We start from the raw sequence: 22,013 nt of genomic DNA on the forward strand, positions 1-22,013 counted from the left end.
CTCAGTGGTTGTGGCTCGTGGGCTCTAGAGCACAGGCTCAGTAGTTGTGGTGCACGGGCTTAGTTGCTCCGCAGCATGTGGGATCTTCCCGGACCAGGGCTAGAACCCGTGTCCCCTGCACTGGCAGGCGGATTCTTAACCACTGCGCCACCAGGGAAGCCCATCCCCGTTTTTTAAATGAGAAAGCTGAGGTACAGAGAAATTAAATAACTTAATTAAGGTCATATAGCTAGTAGAATGCACAACTGGAATGTGAACCTAAATCGGTTTTATCCCAAATTCATGTGTCTCTGCTATACCACACGATCTCTGATATCTCTTGGCATTAAGGGCGTGAATCTATAACAGTCACCTTTCTATTTTTCGTTGGGGTATACTTGTTAGGGTAAATAATACTAGCCACAACTACGGAAAATCCTGTCTATCTCAGTTGGGTTGCCGTCCGGTTGGGTGTGTCTGGCTGGCAGGTGGCCTCCCACATCATCATTTAGGAATCCAGGCCCTGCCATCTTGTGGCTCTGCCCACCTCTCAGCCCTTAGAGCCTTCCCTCGTCAGCTGAAAGAGACAGTGTGAAAGATGCTTGAGGGAGGTTCTCTGGGGCTAGGTCATGGCTAGCAGTGGTGCAGATCCTTTCCATTCACATTCCATGGCCACACCCAGAGGTGAAGGAGGCTGGAAACGTTGTAGCCACGTAGCAGTGTAGCAAGGAGGAAGAGAAAATGGGTTCTGGGAGAGCTAACCGGTCCTGACCTTGTGCTTTGGCATGTGATCTTGTTTCCCCTTTCCCTTCCTGATAAGTAAGTCAAGATAGGAATTTTAATTTATTTGAGTGAATAGCACAGACTTGGGGTCTGGGTTCAAATCCCAGCTCAGCCGTTCACCAGCTGCCTAACCATGGACAAGGTATTTAACCTTGCCGAGCCAAGAATACCTGCCTGATGGTGGTATCGTGGGGATTAAGTAAATCAATATAAGGAAAGTCCTTAGTACAAATGCTTGACACACACTCGGTACTGTGTAAGTGCTGGCTGTTATGTGGGTGTGTCAGCTCTACTTTATTCTTCATTCACAGCTCAGCTGTAGTGTCCCCTTCTTTGGCAAGTCTTCCCTTTCTTTTCTTTTTTTTAAAAAATATCTTTATTGGAGTATAATTGCTTTACAACGTTGTGTTCGTTTCTGCTGTATAACAAAGTGAATCGGCTATACGTGTACGATATTTTCTTTCTTCTCTGCTTCCGCAGATCCTTGCACTTATTGCACTGAACTGTAAGGTGTGTGTGGGTGTGTTGTCTGTCTGGCTCAGGCATTTCACCTGAGGGCAGGAACTTGGCTGTGCTAACTTTGCCTGTGTGTCCCCATAGCCAGCAGAGTGTCACACACATTGTAGACAGTCAGATGTTTCCTGATGGGAAGGAAACCTCATTAACCAGAATAGTAGAATATCAGAATACAGTATTTGATTTCCTGACCACGCTGGAAACCAGGAGTTCATGTATTAGCTTTGACTTTTCATTTCAGTTGATTTGGGCAATACTAGATTTAAGTGACAGATCATTGTGCCCTACCGGCTTATTTGCATGAGCCAGTCCACCTCAGGGATCAGCAGCCCTTTTGCCAAATTCTGATTGTATTTGTCTGGTATGTTGGTGTCATAACTCCCCCTGTACAAGGGTGAGGTTAGGGATGTGATAATCCTGTTTCTTAGTTTATGAGATATTATCAGCATTAATCCATGCAATTCTCCCTCCCTCCCTCCCTCCCTCCCTCCCTTCCTTCCTTCCTCCCTTTCCCCCTCTCCTCCTCTCCCCACCTCCCTCCCTTCCTTCCTTTCACTCCCCCCCCCCCACCATTCCCATTCCTTTAGGAAAACACTGTCATATACCTTATGTGACTCTTAAAGTTTGTGTATATCTTTGGCTAATCGATAAAATAGTTTTGCATGTATGTAGTTTTAATTTACATAATTATAGACCTTTTTAGCTTTTTCACTCTATTTTTAAAACTTTTTAGCTTAATATAATTGTAATCCTACAGAAAAATTGAGAATGGTCCAAAAAACAATCATAAACTCTGCTCAGATTCTGCTCTGTCTCTCAAAGTAATAATGTGTGTTTACATATGTATGTACTTATATTGTGTACATACACATTGTTATTTCGAACTCTTTGAGAGTAAGTTGCAAACCTTATGACCCTCTACCCCTAAATACTACAGTGCATATTTCCTAAGAACAAGACATTTAAATAAACACTATCCAAATTCTCAAAATCAGGAAATTGAACACCAATACAATACTATTTTGTAATCTACGGTTTCTATTCAAATTTCACCAGTTTTCTACTAATGTCCTTTATGAGATTTTTTTCCTGCCCCCAGATCCAGTTCAGGATCCTGCACTTAGTAAACATTAGATAAAGGCCTCCTTTGCTCATTGGACCTCAAATTCTAGCATATTGAAAACCAAAAAGAAAGCATTTGAATGGAAAGCTCCTCTCACTCTGATAGAGGCAAATGTTTTAAAATGAAGCTGAAGATAAATAGTTTGACAACATTTTCAATTTTTTAGTGAAATGAACTCCTAGAAAATTATCCTTCTGCCTCTTCCCCTAAATAGCGATTTCCGTTTCTCTCTGGCCTCCTCTGAAATTCACCAGCGTTGAACATAATTTTTGCATCGTTATCGCCATAGTGCATAAGTTTGCATTCTACTTTCCTCTGGTGAAAATTATTTTGTATATATTTTCCCATATTTCATAACCTGCATATTTAATCACTCTTAATGACAGTAGTAAATTCTGTCAAGCTGAACTACTGTAACGTATGTGTTTCTCTTTTGTTGTAAATTTGGCTTGTTTCTAGTTTTTCACTAATAATTAGAAAAAATCTTTTTTAAGGAAGTATATAGCATCTTCTTGTATTAAAGCAGTTTTGACAAATAGTTTCATTTAAAATGTTTCCTTCTAACACACAGAAAGAAAGGTTGCATTTTTGTGGAGAAAACACAGGCTGTCTTTTTCAGGGAAACTTATTTTTCCTTGATTATGTTTCGAGCCTCCATTTATAATGGAAAGATAATTAATAGAGAGGGATCTGATATATTTAGATCTTTGTCAGTTGAATACTTTGCATGTATTGTTAGGAAACAGCATGTTTCCAGTGGGGAATAGGAGAGTAATGCACGATGTGGCTAAGATAGAAGGCTGCAGTGTGATAGTTCCCAGGTGCAACGGCCTTGCAATCATTCACTGGCTTTGACACAACTGGACAATCCTTCCGGTCTTCCACACTTTCCTACTGAGAGCTGCTGGAGGAATCCATCATCCTCTGTCAGGAGGCAGTCATCTGCATCCCAGCTGGGAGGATTGATGAGTTGTTAGACCTCTGGACCTATCTGGGGTATGATTCTCCCCACGGCTGCTCCAAGTAAGGACAGAGTAATGAATGGAATGGACAGGGCCATCATGAGGAATGGAAATTCACAGATGGTCCCTATATCTCACCCCATTCAGAATCTTCTGAGCGTCCAAGGAGACCAGTTCTTAGGCAAGCTCTTCCTTTCCCTTCTCAGTACTCAGGTGCTGGAAGGTACTTGCCAGGGGTGAGGTGGAGGCCTGTGATCAGCTGATGGTTACAGGGACTGTTTCTAAATTTCAAGACTTGTAACTGACTAACGTGGGGCTTGGGAGGGCAGAGCAACTGAGACAATTCAATTGTTCAGTAGGCTTTATCAGTGCTTTCAAAGATCCTGGGACTGTTGCCTTCTCTGTATTAGTTATATGTCTTTCTATGTCATATGAAGGTTTTCTTCATGTACAGAATTTTATCTTTTACTCTATGAGGGCGGGACTTTGTACGTCTGGTTTATTGCTCTGTCTCCTGTTGCCTTGTATGGAGCTTGGAGCATAAAGAAATGCTCAATAAATATTTGTTCATTGGATGATGACTTCAGTTACTTGATTTTGTACACTAGGCACATTATCATGTGTGCAGCTGCTACTCAGTTATTTAGAGGGGGATAGGATGTTACTGTAGAAATGAGTAGCACTGAATAAAGCAGTCAGGGAGTAGTAGAGCACAAAGGAGAGTACGTGGGCTTTGCAGCCAGACAGGTGGAGATTCTCATCCCAACTTTACTGTTCCCTGGCTGTCTTGGTTGACCCATTTACGGTCCCTGAACCTCAGCTTTCTCACCTGTAGCATGGACAAAACCACTTTACTCACAGAGTTTGTATGAAATTCATTGCTCAGAATAGACACTCAAAAATGTTACCCTTTTCCTTCTTCCCCTGCCAAAAGGGCAAAGATAGAAAGCCAGGAGGGGCCCAGATAATGTGTCTAAGTGTTGTCAGGAAACAGATCTCTGTTTGTGTTACCTGTCATCTAAAATGTGCCACATATTGGTTTCATCTCTCTATACCAGCAGCTAATGCCATGAGTACTTCAAACGGTGTGCATGTACCTTTCGGTTCTGCTTTGAGCCTCTTTATTAGTAACTGTGTTCTTTGCCCTTATAGGATTTATGAACGTGTGATAGACCCTCCTGAGACCAACCTTCCCCCAGGAAGCAATTTATGGCTTGGTCAGCGCAACCAAAAGCATGGTTTATTCAAAGTAAGCACTACTTTCTACTTTTGCTTTTCTATGTGCTTGATGTGAATTTAATCATTTAATTGTCACAACAGTTCTCTGACGTAGGTGTTTTGAGACTAGACAGAGAGTTCAGTGACTTGCCCAAGGTCACACACTTCACTCTACTGCCAGATATGGATGATCCAGAATGTAAATAATCCTCAAAATGTTTCTTATTGCCCTACTTCTGGGATATTTAAAGTAATCTTCAAATTGGTTTTCATTGTCAGAACCTGTTAATTCAGTTTTGGGTGGATGTCTAGTCTAGATAAACAATAAGAAACGACTCAACTTCCATGAGCTTTGGTTTTCCTGTCTATAAAGAGGGTAATATTGGGTTGGCCAAAAAGTTCGTTCGAGTTTTCCCATAAGGTGTTTTGGAAAAACCCCGAACGCACTTCTTGGCCAACCCAATACAATAACTGCATTCATAGAAACATGAGGATTCAGTGATAAAGTGAATTGAAAAAGTTAAAAACACCATGAAATTTAAAGATTGTCTTGTTCTTCAATAGAATGGCAGAATTTTGCTTCTGGCAGTATGGTAGACTAGATATTTTAAAAATCCTCTTGCTTCAAAATGCCTGTAAATGCTGGATAAAACAACAGAAATCTTTTATGATTTGTCATTGCACTTACAATAAGGTATATCCTTAGAGGCTAAATACATGAAGTGAAAACCAGAGGGATGTAGGCCAATATCAGCAAGTTAGATATTTAAGTTTATTCCTTTTCTTTCTTGTAATCTATTTCTCTATTCCAACTTTATTGAGATATCAATGATATATAACATTATGTGTGTTTAAGGTATACAACAGTTCGACACACTTAATATATTGCAAAATGATTTCTACCATAATGTTAGCTAACATCTCCATCATATCATATAATTACCATTTCTTTTTTGTGCTGAGAACATTTAAGAGCTACTCTTTTAGCAGCTTTCAATTATATAATACAATATTATTAGCTATAATCACCATGCTGTACATTAGATCCCCAGAACTTATTCATATTATAACTGGAAACTGGTACTCTTTGACCAACATCTTCCCATTTCCCCCACTCCCTCTAAACCCTGGCAATCATCCTTCTACTCTCTGTTTCTGAGTCAGGTTTTTAGATTCCACATATAAGTGATATGATACATTATTTCTCTCTCTGTCTGATTTGTTTCACTTTGCATAATGCCCTCAAGGTCCATCCATGTTGCAAATGGCAAGATTTTTTTCTTTCTCATGGTTGAGTAATATTCCACTCGTGTGTGTGTGTGTGTGTGTGTGTGTGTGTACACATAGACATACCATATCTTCTTTATCCATTTATCTGTTTACAGACACTTAGGTTGTTTCCATATTTTGGTTATTATGAATAATGCTGCAGTGAACATGGGGGTGCAGATATCTCTATGAGGTAGTGATTTCATTTCCTTTGGATATATACCCCAAATTATGTGGAAGCCACCCAGAAGTGGCCTTGCTGGATCATATGGCTGTTCTATTTTCAACTTTTTGGGGAACCTCTATGTTGCTTTCCATAGTGGCAGTGCCAATTTACATTTCTATCAACAGTGCACAAGGTTCCCCTTTTCTCTAATCCTCTCCAACACTCATTATCTCTTGTCTTTTTGAGGATAGACATTTTAAAAGGTATAATGTGATATCTCATAATGGTTTTTTATTTGCATTTTTTGATGATTAGTGATGCTGAGCACCTTTTCATGTACCTTTTGGCTATTTGCTTGTCTTCTTTGGAAAAATGTCTCTTCAGTTCCTCTGCCCATTTTAAAATCAGACTTTATCTTGCTATTGCATTGTATGAGTTCTTTGTATATTTTGCATATCAACTCCTTATCAGGCATATGGTTTGCAAATATTAGTTGACTGTATAGGCAAGGATTTATTTTTGGGTTTTCAATTCTGTTGCATTGGTCTATGTGTCTTTTCTTTTTTCTTTTTTTTTTTGGCTAGTATCATACTGTTTTGATTACTATAGCTTTGTAGTACAGTTTGAAATCCAGACGTGTGATGCCTCCAGTTTTTTGTTCTTTCTCAGGATTACTTTGGCTATTTGGGGGTCTTATGTGATTTTATGCAAATTTTAGGGTTTTTTTTCTATATCTGTGAAAAATGCCATTTGAATTTTGATAGGAATTGCATTGAATCTACAGATTGCTTTGGGTATTGTGGACATTTTAACAGTAGTAATTCTTCTGATCCATGAACATATGGGATATCTTTCCATTTGTTTGTGTCTTCTTCAGTTTTTACTCAAAGTCTTGTAGTTTTCAGTGTACAGATCTTTCATCTCCTTGGTTAAATTTATTCCTAAGTATTTTATTATTTTTGATGCTATTGTCAATGAGATTGTTTTATTTCTTTTTTGGATATTTTGTTGTTAGTGTATGTAAATGCAACTGATTTATATATTTTGATTATGTACCCTGCAACTTTACTGACTTCACTGATTTGTTATGAAAGTTTTTTGGTGGAGTCTAGGATTTTCTCTGTATAAGATCATATCTGCAAGCAAAGACATTTTTACTTCTTCCTTTCTAATTATCATGAAAGGATACTGCATTTTGTCAGATGCTTTTGACAAAGCATCTACTGATATGATCATGATTTTTATCTTCCATTCTATTAATGTGGTGTATCACATTTATTGATTTGCATATGTTGAATCATCCTTGCATCCCAGGGATAAATCTCACTTGATCATGGTGTATGTTCCTTTAATGTACTCTTCAATTTGGTTTGCTAATATTTTGAGAATTTTTGCATCTATATTTATCAAAGATACTGGTCTATAGTTTTCTTTTTCGGTAGTGTACTTATCTGGCTTTAGTATCAGGCTAATGCTGGCCTTGAAAAATAAGTTTGGGAGTGTTCCTGCCACTTCAGTTTCTTGAAAGAGTTTGAGAAGGATTGACATTAATTCTTTAAGTGTTTGGTAGAATTCACCAGTGAAACCATCTGGTCCTGGGCTTGTCTTTCCTTTTCCTTTTTTAAAAATTAAGGTATAATTTATATACCATAAAATTCTCCTCTTTAAATATATGGTTCTGAAAGTTTTGGAAAATCTATGCAGTCATGTAACTACCATCAAGATAAAAGATTGTTCCATAACCTCCAAAATTCCCCTGTGCTGCACTTTATTCAAGTCTTCTTCTCATCCTAAAAGTCTAGCAATCACTGATTTGTTGTCTGGCCCTACAGTTCTGCCTTTCCCAGAATGCATTATAAATGGAACCATTTATGTAAGTATGTATATATGTTGAGGTTCACCCATGTTGTTGTGTATATCAGGGATTCATTCTTTTCTATTGCTGAGTAACATTCCAATTCTGTTGTATGGATATACTACAATTTGTTTATTCATTCTTTAGTTCATGAACATTTAGGTTGTTTTGAGTTTTTAGCATTTATGAATAAAGCTACTAAAACATTTACATACAGGCTTTGGTATGAACAAAAATTTTCATTTTTATTTGGGTAAATATGTCAGAGTGGGATTGCTGGGCCGTATATTAAGTGTATGTTTAACTTCATAAAAAATGCCATTGAATTTTTCAAAGTGGCTATACTATTTTACACTCTCATTAACAATGTATAAAAGTTCCAGTTAGAGCCTTAAATTCAACATTCTGTGTGGGATGGGGAGAATGGCTTAGATTCCATGCAAGCTTAGAAGTTGGGACAGAAACTTATGAAATAAAGCCATGATTCAGAAGACCACCCCTCCAGTGAAAGGGTAGGCAGAAATAGTCTACTACTTAGCAAAGGGAGTCAGTCCGTTGACTAGCTTTTCTCTGCTTTATCTCCACACACACACACAAAATAGTTCCCTGATAAGAATTTGAAACCACAGCTCTTGACAACAAGCAGATGTAAAATTTGGATTTATATACTCATGAAGCTCAAGAAACTATCTCAATGTGATCCTGGGTTGGGCACCTTGGGATTCTTAGTGAAGAAAATACAAATTATCTTCGGGAAAATCACTTTTTTTTTTTTTTTTTTTGTCCTCTGCATCGGCAGGCGGACTCTCAATCACTGCGCCACCAGGGAAGCCTGGAAAAATCACTTTTAATGCAAACTTCACAAGATTACTACAGATTAAGTTCATGCAAATATCAGTTTTTAGCCATCATGAGTAAGATAAATGGGAAGACAAACTTCCCAATTATCCCTCAAAGGGCTGTAGAAATTGGAATTACAAGATAAAGAATTTTTAAAATCCTTATACTTAAAATGTTTAAAGAAGCAAAATAACAAATTTTTAAAAATGCATGATGACTAGAGATGATAAATATGACCAGGGAGATTTGAGTCAAAAGTTACTTCCAGAAATGAAAAATATAGTCATTGAAGTGAAAAGAACTCAGTGAATCTGCTAAACAGTAAATTAGACACAGGTAGGGAGAGCATTTGTGAAATGGAAGATATTGTCAAATAGTTACCTTAATTGTAGTTCAGGGATAGAGGAAAATAGGAAAGGTTAAAATGTAGGGAAGATGCATATATATGGAAAAGAATTTTATGTATGTGTTTTGCTTATATGTATTTAGTGTGTGTATGTATGTATATGCTTCCATAAATATTTGAAAATTCCAAAAGATAATGGGAGAAAGGGGTTATGGGCACTATTAGAAGTATGATGGCTAAGGATTCTCTACAGTTGATAAGACATCAATTCTTATTACAGGAAACAGTGCAATCAAAGTGTAAGCTCTTGCTGTCAAAAAATCACTTAGAAAACTTAGAAGCTTAAACTATAGCTATTTTATTTTTTTAAAAAATTATTTATTTATTTATTTTTGGCTGCGTTGGGTCTTCGTTGCTGGGCGTGGGCTTTCTCTAGCTGTGACGAGCGGGGGCTACTCTTCGTTGTGGTGCGCGGGCTTCCCATTGCGGTGGCTTCTCTTGTTGCGGAACACGGGCTCTAGGCGCGCGGGCTTCAGTAGTTGTGGCTCACGGGCTTAGTTGCTCGGCAGCATGTGGGATTTTCCCCGACCAGGGCTCGAACTCGAGTCCCCTGCATTGGGAAGTGGATTCTTAACCGCTGCTTCACCAGGGAAGTCCCTAGCCTTTTTATTTAGCTCATAATTCTTTGGGTTGATCTTTCTGGCTTGGTCTGGGTACGCTGGTATCTCCTGGGCTCTCTGATATGTCTGTTGTCATTTGGTTGGTCAGTAGGTGGCTTCTTCACATCTCTGGTGGTAGACTGGCTGTTGACTGGTGTACTGCAGTTCTTCCCCATGTGGAGTCTGCTCAGGCTTATCCACATGGCAGTCTGGAGTTTCCAAGTGTAAGAAAAAGGGGAAGCCTTACAGCACTAGTGCATTTCAAGGCTCTCTTTGCTTGATCGCATTTGCTAATAATTTATTGCCCAAAGCAAGTCATATGACGAAAGCCAGGAGTGAGGGGTAAATAAATAGACTTCATCTCTTGTAGGGCTATTCTGCAATATAACGTTGCAAGGATATGGATGCAAGGAAGGGAAGAATTTAACATTTTAATAATCTATTACACAAATGATGATAAATAGAAAGCCACACCTAGACATATTAGCAGAATAGCAGAACCCCAAAGTCACAGAGAAGATCTTAAAAGTAGCCAGTGAAAAAAGGCAACTTCTTCAGAGAAGAATAACTTAGACTGAACATCTGGAAGTCTGAACAAGAAAAAATAGGAGAAGGTATGAAAACCAATATAAATAATAAAAGCACACAGAAATCACTGCAAAAATTAAAACAATGGTAATTAATTATTAACAATTTTGTGCCAAGAAAATAGAAAACAACAGAAAAATGAACAATTTCTTAAAACTATGTAAATTATCAAAATGGCCTTAAGTGCAAAACCCAGGTAGTCTTAGAATCATTAATGTATCATCAGGAATTCATGATTCGAAATCTGTTGTATCAGTTAGCTTTTGATGCATAGCAAATCAACTCAAACCTTAATGGTTTGAAACAGCAACTGTTTATGTAGCTCAGAATTTTGTGAGTTGACATTTTGGGCTGGGCTTTGCTAAATTGTTCTTATATTCTCAGTGGGTTTAATCATGCATCTTTGGTTAGCTCCTAGGTTTTCTGGGGGCTGGCTGTACTAGAATGGCCTTTAGTTTGATGGCTCATCTCTGCTTCGTGTGATCTCTCATTTTCTACCAGTCTAGCCCAAGCTTGTTTACATGGTGGCTGATCTGGGTTTCTAGAGCTGGAGCAGATGTGGGAATGGCCTTTTGAAGCCTATGCTTGAAACTTGCACATTATTTTTGCTGCATTATTTTGGCCAAAGCAAGTTACAAGGCCAGATTCAAGAGTCTGGGAAATTGACTCCACCTTTTGATGGGATACAAATTCCCACTACACAGGGCATGGACCCAGCAAAGAGCAAAGGACTGTGACCATTTTTTTAGTCTACAGTGTCTTTCCACCAAGTAACTGCTGGGTTCAGACAGTTTTACAGGCAAGTTCTATTACATCCAAGGAAACCATTCCAATCTTACATAAACTCTTCTAGAGAAGAGAATAAATGAGAACACTCATTTATGAAGATAGGGTTACCTTGATTCCTAAACTAGACAAGGACTGTATAAGAAAGGAATTGTATAATACAAGGCAATTTACTTTTGAACACAGATTAGATTAAAAATGTAAACAAAATATTAGCAAACTGAATCTAGCAGAGTGTGTGTGTGAGAGAGAGTGAGAGACCCAGTTATTGGTTATTTCAACAATATAAATTTGTTTTTATTGCCAAAATATTTATTAACATAATTCAACACATGAAACAAAGGAGAAAAAAATACTGTAGTCATCTCAAGAAGCAGAAAAGCACTACATAAAATTCAGTCCTGACTCATGATAAAAAAGTTCTTAGCAAAATAGGAATAGAAGGAAACTTCATTAAACTGATAAAAAGTACATAAAGAAAACATACATAGAAACATCGTACTTATGGTTTAAATATTAAGAGAATTCCTGTTAAAGTCAGGAATCATACAGGCCATCCCTATTACCGTGTTTCTTTTTGACACTATACTGTAGATTCTTACCAGCAAAGTAAATTAAAACCTTAAGGATTATGAAAAAGAAAAATATAATTATTCATGAATTATATAATTGTCTACAAAAAATTGGACTCATGAATTATTAGAATGACCAAGAGAGTTCAGAAGGACTGTTGGACGCTTTTTGTGCGAACAGAAGTTTTCATTTCATTTGCATAAATACAAAATCGAAAAACAAAATCGCATTGCTGAACAAAAGTAGCAGCAGTAGCAATGACAAAGATACAGTTAAATATAATATTTTGTTTATAATATAAAAAATGTGTAAGTACTTAAGAACAAAATCAAATATATACATGACAGTTATGAAGCAAATTGTACAATTCTATTAAAAACTATATTAAAGAACACCTAAATGGGAAGAAATATACCACGTTCTTGGAGAAGGAGGCTTAAAGCAGTAAAGTCAGTTTTTCTCAAATTGATCTCTAGATTCTGTGAACCTGTAATAAATTCCCAACAGGATTTTTTTGGGGTGGAATCTACAAGCCAATTCTAAAATTCTAATGGAAGATTAAAGAACAAGAATAATGAAGACAATTTTGAAGAAGAAAATGGGAGAAGGATTTGGCTTTTTCAGATACAAAGGCTTATTATAAGGTTATAAGAATCTTATAATGTCATATTGGTGCAAGAATTGGCACATGCATCAATAGAACAGAATGGAGAAGCCAGAAAGATACCCTTCCATTACATGTGGCAACTTGGAAACTTGAAGTGGCATTCCCGATCAATGGGGAAAAGACGTATTCATCGATAAATGGTTAGGAAAATCAGTTATTTAAATATTTTGTATATATATTAATTGATGTAATTGATTTTTGTGTATAGTGACAGGAAAAGCATCAAATATGTATTTGCACACCATATGCAAAAAAAATTGCAATTACAGTTGACTTAAAAGCTAAATGTTAAAGCAAAACTGCAAGTTTTAGAAGACAACGTAGGAGCAGATCTTCATGTTCTTAGAGTAGAGAAAAATTTCTTAAGCTTAAAAAAAAGAATCTTTAAAGGAAATATTGATAAGTTTAATATGTAGAATAAAAAGATCTGCTCATCACAGATGATCTTGGCAACAAGGATCCGTTGACAAAGAAATAGTATCCATTAAAGAAATGCTGTAAATCAATAAGGAAGATTCTTATAACTCAATAAAAATTCTGGCAAAAGATATGAAAAGGCAGTTCCCCAAAGTGGAAACGTGAATAGCCAATGAATGTACTAAAAGGAATTCCATTTCAGTAGCTATCTTGGAAATGCAAATTAAAACCATTAGTAGATACAATTTCTTAGCCATCAGCCTGACAAAAATGAAAAAAAAAAAACCCCCAAAACCTGACAATGTTAATTGTGAGGGAGACAATTGAGAACAGGACACATACTCATTGTAGTGGAAACTTGCATTGGTAGAATACTAAGAAGAACAATTAGGGAGATTTTGTGTAAAATTGAAGATGTGTGTACCTTATGATACAGAAACCCAACTTACAGGTATAAACACTGAAGAAACTCTTCTTTCTATGTTTCTTCATTGAAGAAACTCATGTACCCAAGAAGATATGTACAGACATTATCACAGGAACATTTTCTTTCTTTTGTAATTTCAAAAATTTGGGATAAAACTATCACTGGGAGAAGGTTTAAATTGTGGTAAATATTAAAATCATAGAACTTGAATAAAAATTGATGAATTGCAAACATAATGTTGAATGAAAAAGCAAGTAGCTGGAGAATATTATGGTATTAAATCATTTGTATGTGTAAAAATCAAAACAATCCAATTTATTGCTTATTTATACATTCACATGTAAAAAGGTAAATGCATGGGAATGATAAGCGCTAAATTCAGACTAGCTTAACTTCTAAGAGGAATAAATGGGGATTTTATTAGAGATGGGTACCCAGAAGTCTTCAACTATAGTGATAACATTTTATTTAAGGTGGGTGGGAAATTCACAGGTATTTGCTGTAGTTTGGTTTTAACCCTTTTGCACATCATAAATATTTGAAATTTAAAATCATGACATAATTTTTTAGCGTGATAATTCACATATATGTATGTGTATAAATATGTACATATATCCATATCCACACAGGTGATTTTTTCATGTCCTATGATTTTCCACATGTCCAAGAATCATCAGAAATTTGTCCAAGTGTCTCTGTTCCAAACTGGCTCTCACTTATGCTATTTCTTGTTTTGTAGCTAGTTACCCACTGGTGAAGCTACACTTTTCTTAGGGGTCTTGCGTCTGTAGTGAAGGGCAGCAACTGGTTCCCAGTCATGGAAAGACATCAGAATCAGATGGGAAGAGTTTACAATTCAAATTTCTATGCCTACCTAGACCCACTTGTTGAGAATCTGAACTGTAGGGTTTGGGAATTTATATATTTTTAAAAGGCCTTTCTCACTGGTTTTGATCTGTAGATTTGAAGGCTCAAATTTGAGTGCACTGACATAGGTGACGTGTGTTGATGGTCTAGATTAGTGTTTCACCTTGGTCTCTATAAAGATCTCACAAAATACAAGATATAGTCAATAATTAGCTTCTGCTTTAGTGTCTTTTTATTTTTTATTTATTTTATTTATTTATTTTTATTTCTTTAACATCTTTATTGGAGTATAACTGTTTTACAATTGTGTGTTAGTTTCTGCTTTACAACGAAGTGAACATTTGGTAGTGCATATATGTCCCTGCCACTCTCTCACTTCGTCACAGCTTACCCTTCCCCCTCCCCATGTCCTCAAGTCCATGCTCTAGTAGGTCTGTGTTTTATTCCTGTCCTACCACTAATCTCTTCATGACATTTTTTTTTCTTAGATTCCATATATATGTGTTAGCATACGGTATTTGTTTTTCTCCTTCTGACTTACTTCACTCTGTATGACAGACTCCAGTTCTATCCACCTCATTACAAATAACTCAGTTTCATTTCTTTTTATGGCTGAGTAATATTCCATTGTATATATGTGCCACATCTTCTTTATCCATTCATCTGTTGATGGACAGTTAGGTTGCTTCCATGTCCTTGCTATTGTAAATAGAGCTGCAATGAACATTTTGGTACATGACTCTTTTTGAATTATGGTTTTCTCAGGGTATATGCCCAGTAGTGGGATTGCGGGGTCGTATGGTAGTTCTATTTGTAGTTTTTTAAGGAACCTCCATACTGTTCTCCATAGTGGCTGTATCAATTTACATTCCCACCAGCAGTGCAAGAGGGTTCCCTTTTCTCCACACCCTCTCCAGCATTTATTATTTCTAGAGTTTTTGATGATGGCCAATCTGACCGGTGTGAGATGATATCTCATTGTCGTTTTGATTTGCATTTCTCTAATGATTAATGATGTTGAGCATTCTTTCATGTGTTTGTTGGCAATCTGTATATCTTCTTTGGAGAAATGTGTATTTAGTTCTTCTGCCCATTTTTGGATTGGGTTGTTTGTTTTTTTGTTATTGAGCTGCATGAGTTGCTTATAAATTTTGGATATTAATCCTTTGTCAGTTGCTTTTTTAGATTAGTGTCTCTCCAGCTTTAGACTGCATCTGAATCTCCAGGAGGGATTGTTAGAACACAGGTAGCTGGATGTCAAGAAATAGTGGAGTAGGCAGCTCCAAGTTTCTTTACTTCCACAGAAACATCAAAAAACAAGGAGAAACTGTTAGAACCAACTTTGTCAGAATTTTGGCAAACATTAAATGTTTGTAGCAACAAGTTAATTTTGAATCAAGAAAAAGGCAACATCAAAATAGCAGGAAAGCTTTATGGCATTTTTACTTGCCCTCACTCCACACCAGCTACAGCTCAGCGGCAGTCTTGAAGATGTCAGCCCATGTTTCCAGTGTGGGAAAATGGTCCCTGGCTCTGGAGGGAGCAGAGCAAATCTTATCTCCAAATTATTTTGTATGTCTTTTCTGTCTGGGACTATCTGAAGGACTGATGCAAGACACTTATCGCTATTTCACCTAACTCAGAATTCTCCCAGGCCAAAAAAACTGGTGGACATTTCTTGAAAATATTGCAAAGCTACCAAACAATCTGGGGCAAAAGATTACAGTTGACACACATTAGACAATCTAGAGATAGGAGGAAGAGCTGAGGAGAGAGATTCTTTGGGCAGTTTAAGGCATTCAAAAGCAATCATGTATATGGGGAATTTAGAAAGCTATATGCATTCCCAGAGCAAGATTCATGCTCAGAAAAGACCTAAGAATACCCTAAGCGTTCACTTTGGGCTGATCCCTAGGATCAGTGCAAGCATGGCTAAGTGTTAAATGAGGGCTCCAGCATATAGCACGCTCTCCCCCAACTTTCCCCCTCTCCCAGCTCCTGGCATTCAAGGAAATCTTGGTCTAAAAACTTTCTGAACACAAGTTCCAGAACAGAGATATTAGTGACCAGACATAATACGGAATACAGTCTCTATAAAAATAGTCAGATAAGTTACTAAATAAATGGATGACTACAGCATTCAACAATAAACAAAAAAGAACAAACAAAAAAAACCCTAGGAAACCCTGGGGAAGGGAGAGACTGATCTTCAGAGTCATTACAATATTCAGTTGTCCAGTGTTCAAATAAAGTCATAAGGCAAACAAAAAACTAGGAAGGTATTGCCATTCAAAGAAAGAAAATAAATAGACATAAGCCATTCTGGAGGAAGCCCAGATATTGGACCTACTAGATGAAGACTTGAAAACAACTATCCTAAATGTGTTCAAAGAGCTAAAGGAAAACATGGACAAAGAGCTTAAGGAAGTGAAGAAAATTATGTATGCACAAATGAGAATATCAATAAAGATAAATTACAAAAAGGAACCAGATAGATATTCCGCAGCTGGGAAGTACAACTGAAATGAAAAATTTGCCAGAATTCACCAGCAGGTTTGAGCAGGATGAAGAAAACAATCCCACAGGGTGCTGCACTTAGAAAGGCCGCCATGATTGGTTTAAGGCTCTGCTGTGGCTACCTTCAAGTTTTCAATAATTTTTGAACAAGGGACTCTGCAAATTAGGTAGCTGATCCTGAATAGTTTATAGGGGGGCTTACTTGTTTCTTATTGGTCACATTATCTAGATTCTAAGATTTACCAGGGTCAGAGCTGTGTCTGTTTTATTCAGCAAATGCTTCAAATAGTATCAGGTACACAGTTGGCAGACGATGTACTCTTAACATGAATGAATAAATGCACTAGCTGTGAATCTGCCTTATTTGTAAAGTGCAAAGATGTCTCTCATAAAGGTAATGCAGATTGTATAAGAAGATATATATTAAAAGCACCCGGCACTTAGTAGGTTTACAGCATGCATTCCTTCTCCCTCTTTCTTATGTATTTAATGCTCCATATATGCTTAACTCTATACTGTAGTAAAGACAGGCACTTTTGCTGCCTTTTAGGGACTTCTGTTTTAGTTGGGAGCTTGTGATTAAGACAGGGAGAATAGTTTGTCCTGTTACCTATTCCAGCTCGATGAGTGTATGATTCTCTGTAGATATAAGGAATCCTTGCTTAGGAGCCCAAATACCTGATACAGGCAGAAAACTCAACGGGTGTTTACAGACTTGGACAATCATTTTCCTGCGGAGGTGGGTTGTGGGGATGAAGAAGAGAGTACCAACAATTATTAACTGCTTTCTATGTTCTAGACCTAGTCTGGCTGTACATATATTATCTTAGTTAATTGTGTATCACCTTCAGAGAATCCTAATAAGGTAGTTATTATAATTGTACCTCTGTATCCTGTTTCCAAGACCCCTGCGGATACCAAAATCCATGGAAGCTCAAGTCCCGTATATAAAATCCATGTATGCTGTGGACTGCGCACCTGCGGATACAAAGGGCCGACTGTGTTATCCTGACTGTGTAAATCAGGCAATGGTACTCAGAAAGATTAAGCAACTTGCCAGTCTCACATAGTTTGTAAGTGATGGAAATAGGATTGAAGCTTAGAACTTTCTTTTTCAATATTTTTGCTGATTCATTCAACAAATATTTTTTAGGGGCTTGCTTGCTATGTACTAGTCACTGTGTTAGATGGTGGAGTATTTCACTTAGGTATGCCGTGTCCTGTGGAGGAGACAGACCCGTCTTTTTCCAGGGCTCTAGCCCAAAGAAACAGGTGGTCCCAGTGAGAAGCACCAAAAGGAGGTGGCAATTCCACACACCACGTCTCCCTAGGGAGTGTTGTGATTCTCCTTGTTCCCCTATAGGAGTAGCTCCATCCAATAGCTCTTTAGAAGGTAACCTTTCAAAACTCATCTCCCTATATACCAGCCCGCGTTTCATTCCATCCTTTGGTGAGGTGAGATGGCTGGGGTAGGGGGTATGTATCACTGTCTCATTACAGAAATTATCTTGATCAATGCTGCAAAAATCTCCCTGTAAAAGAGGCAGTCACTTCTCCGGTGACTTCTCAGGCTTTTAATATATACCTGGTAGAAGCTGCCTCCTGGGTCCAAGAACCACACCTGCCTTTTGGCTCCAGAACTAAATAATGCTTATGTTGTGTTTTCAGGTGAAAACTGTATTGTTCTCTATTTTAAGTATGAATACATCATTTCATAGGCAAAGTAACAGCAAAAGCTCACTTGTCAAACCTAATTTCTGGGTCCTGGTGCATCGTTCGGAATAGTGCAATGAAAGTGCTGCTGATGAAAGAGCAGAGGGTGGAATCACTTGTTTGTTGCTTGGCACGTAAGCCTCTATCTAGCTTTAGGTACTTCCTATCAGAGACACAGAACACAGGCTGGGGATTTCTTCACTTCAAAACAGCATTCATTTGAGAAAATAGTTGGCCAGTAGTGATAGGCTTATCTGAATCTTCTGATTGTCATAGCTTTTCATTATCAAGGTGGTTGCTTGCTGCTCAGTTTCCCTTTGATGCATTCTAAGATGATGATCTCTCATTATTCCAGAGGGTAAGCCTAGGTGAATCACAGTGCTTCAGAGGTTTGGGTGTTCTGACAGTTTCTAAATAGTTGAGATCTCGTGGAGAATTCCCATCTCAGAGCCTTTCACAGAGGCCAAGCCTTTCTGTCTCTGTCTCTCTCTATTTTTCTATCTGATGAACTTGGGTCTGAAACCTTTTCCTTACCTGGACTTCACTGTCTCCTTAACAGCTGAGCTGTCACTGGGAAGTGAAATTACTTTTTTTTTTTTTTATGCCACAGCTGTTGTTTTTTTTTTTACCTCAGCTGGTTCCCATAATTCCACAGATGGTAAACATATGTTTACAGGCACATAGAAAAAGAAGCTATATTGGATTCCTCCCATCTCTAATTCTCATTTTTTCTTTCATGCAGAAAGTCAAAGTCACAGAACTGGGGAATCTTATATATTTGTAGATTAATATGTCTGTGCATTAAGGCTTTGGAAACAGCAGGACAGCTAATGATATGCTAATCAACTGACAGTTTTTATTGATCATAATGAAAGTCGACAAGTGTATTTCTTGGCTTTTATGCAAGCTGGAATATTTTATTAACTGTCTTCAGGGCAGAAATACATAATTGGCTGCATTGTGAAAATCCTCCTTGTCGGTTTCCCAAGTCTTACTTTTTGTTAGCCTGTTGCCAGAGCTTGGGTCCTTGCCAGCTTATAAACAGAACACATCCTCATCCATATATTTACATGCCTTCCAGGAACTCTCCCCACCTCCTTTTCCTTTCCCTTTCAAAGCAATTTGTTTCAGTGTTTTAGCATACAAAAAACTGGAACCATTTTCTTCAATGTAAACAGAGATCTGCAGGGAAATAAGAGCGTTAAAAAAAAGAATTAGCATTTGTTTGGCGGCAAAGTTGCTTTCATTTGTATCAGAAAGCTCCGAGTGTTAGTAGGGTTTGCCTAATAGTTATTCCATACATAAGAGGATAATAATGGCATAATTTTTCTAATCTTTTTATTGCCTCTTCCTGTATTTCTCACTGTGAAATGAGTAAATGTTCTTGGAACAACGGAAATAATGGGCATTAGTGCCCCAGACAAAAAACCCATAATGTATAACCTGCCTGGTACAAATTTATTTTTCAGTGCCTGGTGAGCTGAGTGCAGGGGGAAGTAGACGGTGGCAACAGGTGGATGTCACAAAGAGGAAAAAGTATCTGTTTTTCTTCTTTCCGTCGTACTGATAGTAAAAGCTTATTAATTTGGGCTCTGCCCCTTAGGGAATTTTTTAGATCCTCGGAGTGGCTGAGATTTAGCATTACACTAACAACAAGAAAATGGATTGTTTAGCAAATTAATAGTGCAAATAAGATTGCAGGGGAGAATGTTAGGCTACCTAAAAGGACCTCAGTTTTCCAGCATTGAAAAACTGTTTTAGCAAGCTGTTAGTATCTAATGCAAATAATTCATTATGGATGGTTGAATAGTATCTTTCCATGAAGGCAGTTAAGATAGAACCTCATTTTGATAACAGGACTTCCTTGTAGCACCGTCTTGTGCTACAAAGCCCACATAACTGTGAGACTTTTCTCAAATGATATATTTTACTTACACTGTGTTGCAGTGGCCCAGCTCTCGTTTGGACTTAGTAGACCTGTAGTTGATGGCCTAAGATTAAGGTGTCCTTTAGGAAAGCTAATTAAAGTATCAGAGCTTTAGATTTTTCATAGGTCAAATGACCAGGTAATCTGGCCCTAGATCAGTAGTTTTCTTCGGGCATCTCAAAATCACCTCAGAACCACTGTCAAAATTTCATACATGACTGTGCTCCCTCACCCTCCTCTAAAATTCTGATATGTTCCCCTAGTTTAACAGCTAGAATTCTACATGATTTTCACAGACTCTTAATAGCTGTGAAAATTATAGTTCAATATTGCGTCAGGGAGGAAGAAATTTTCCTCTACCTTTCTAGGTTCTTCTGACGAGTCTAAGAATTAAATTGACATGAGACCAATTAGCAGAAACTCAGAACAAATTTTAATAACATGTACACATGGCAGAGACCCAGGAAAACTGAGTAGCTTACCAAAATGGCTGAAACCCTCACCTTAAATACTGTCTTCAGCTAAAGACAACAGAGAGTGTGGTGGTAGGTCTTTGGGACTCAAGGGGAGGTAGGCAGTTCACACGGAGATGGCAAAGCAAATGTTCAGTAAATAAATGTTTGCTGGGCCATGCAGAGACAGTGGGGTGCAGAGGGCACGCTGATCTCTAAGTTGCCCCACCACACCTTGTTCATATTCCTTGCAGATATTTCTGATGACAGTTCTATTCTGGGAACAGGCCCTCTATCTAAATCCTTTTAGGCAGTTAGGGGGAAGGTCAAAGTTTCTTCCTGAGTCTTTTGGGCCTTGATTGTTTTCAGGTCTAAATAATCTGCATGCCAGTGAGACATTTTGAGTGGCAAATTTTGCTCTCTTACAATTATATAATTTATAGTTTTTAGGAATTTGATGCAGGTTAGGTATTGACTGTACCTACTTCGTGAAATATACTACGATAGGAATGGCAGGGAAAGCTGAGGTGAAAACCTATGATTTTTGCTTTCATGTTTTTTTATAATTTAGTGATTTGGTTAGTTGCCATTCAGTTCCAAATCAGTAAGATTTTATTCTGTTCGTGTACTGGATGCAGGTGCTACTTTCACCACTCTGAACTTGTAAGGAGTAAACACTCTTGCTCCAGAAAATCCAAGTGATTGACAATAGGGCAGGGTTTTTCAAAGTGAGGCCCCTTGACCTTTCATGGGAATCTTTTGGGACAGCTTTTAAAAATGATGATTCCTGGGCCCACTCCAACCCTCCTGAAACAGAATCTGGGGTTGACCCAGGAATCTGAATGTTAAACAAATACTCAATGTGATTCTTAAGAAACTGGCAGTTTGAGAAATACTGCTGTGGTGAATGGTATGAAGTAAAGCATAGGTCTCAAAAAATGAGATCAAATGAGGTCCACTAGCTATAGGCCCAGCCAGAGTTTTTTTTTTCTCAGTTAAGTGTAGATACATTTAAAGTTAAATGAAGAGAAATAATAGAAATTCTATCTTTTTATCCCTTATTTCATCTTTTCTGAGGAGAAGTTGCTGTGCTCTAAGGTACATTTTCATCTATAAAAATCCACACAGATGATTTTTCTGGGAGAAATAAGGCTGATCGAGCTTCTTTGTTTGTTGCTTTATACTTCATAAAACTCCGTTTTCTAAAGAAAACTACAGGCTTAGCAAATGCTTCTTTTTTTTTTTTTTTTTTTTTTCCTTTTCACTGTACGTGGGCCTCTCACTGTTGTGGCCTCTCTCTTTGCAGACCACAGGCTCCGGACGCGCAGGCTCAGCGGCCATGGCTCACGGGCCCAGCCGCTCC

The 22,013-nt window shown here is 37.8% G+C and overlaps 1 protein-coding gene across 1 annotated transcript in view; it reads left to right on the forward strand.

The window, feature by feature from the left end:
• NELL1 (neural EGFL like 1) overlaps positions 1–22,013 on the forward strand; it is a 939,503-nt gene that overhangs the window by 209,291 nt on the left and 708,199 nt on the right. Inside the window, exon 5 of the mRNA XM_024118844.1 lies at positions 4,516–4,612. Within this exon, the coding sequence (XP_023974612.1) occupies positions 4,516–4,612 (97 nt within the window). The remainder of the gene's footprint in view (positions 1–4,515; positions 4,613–22,013) is intronic.

Source organism: Physeter macrocephalus, chromosome 16, assembly GCF_002837175.3.
Source record: "Physeter macrocephalus isolate SW-GA chromosome 16, ASM283717v5, whole genome shotgun sequence".
In the NCBI taxonomy this organism is placed as follows: Eukaryota; Metazoa; Chordata; class Mammalia; order Artiodactyla; family Physeteridae; genus Physeter; species Physeter macrocephalus.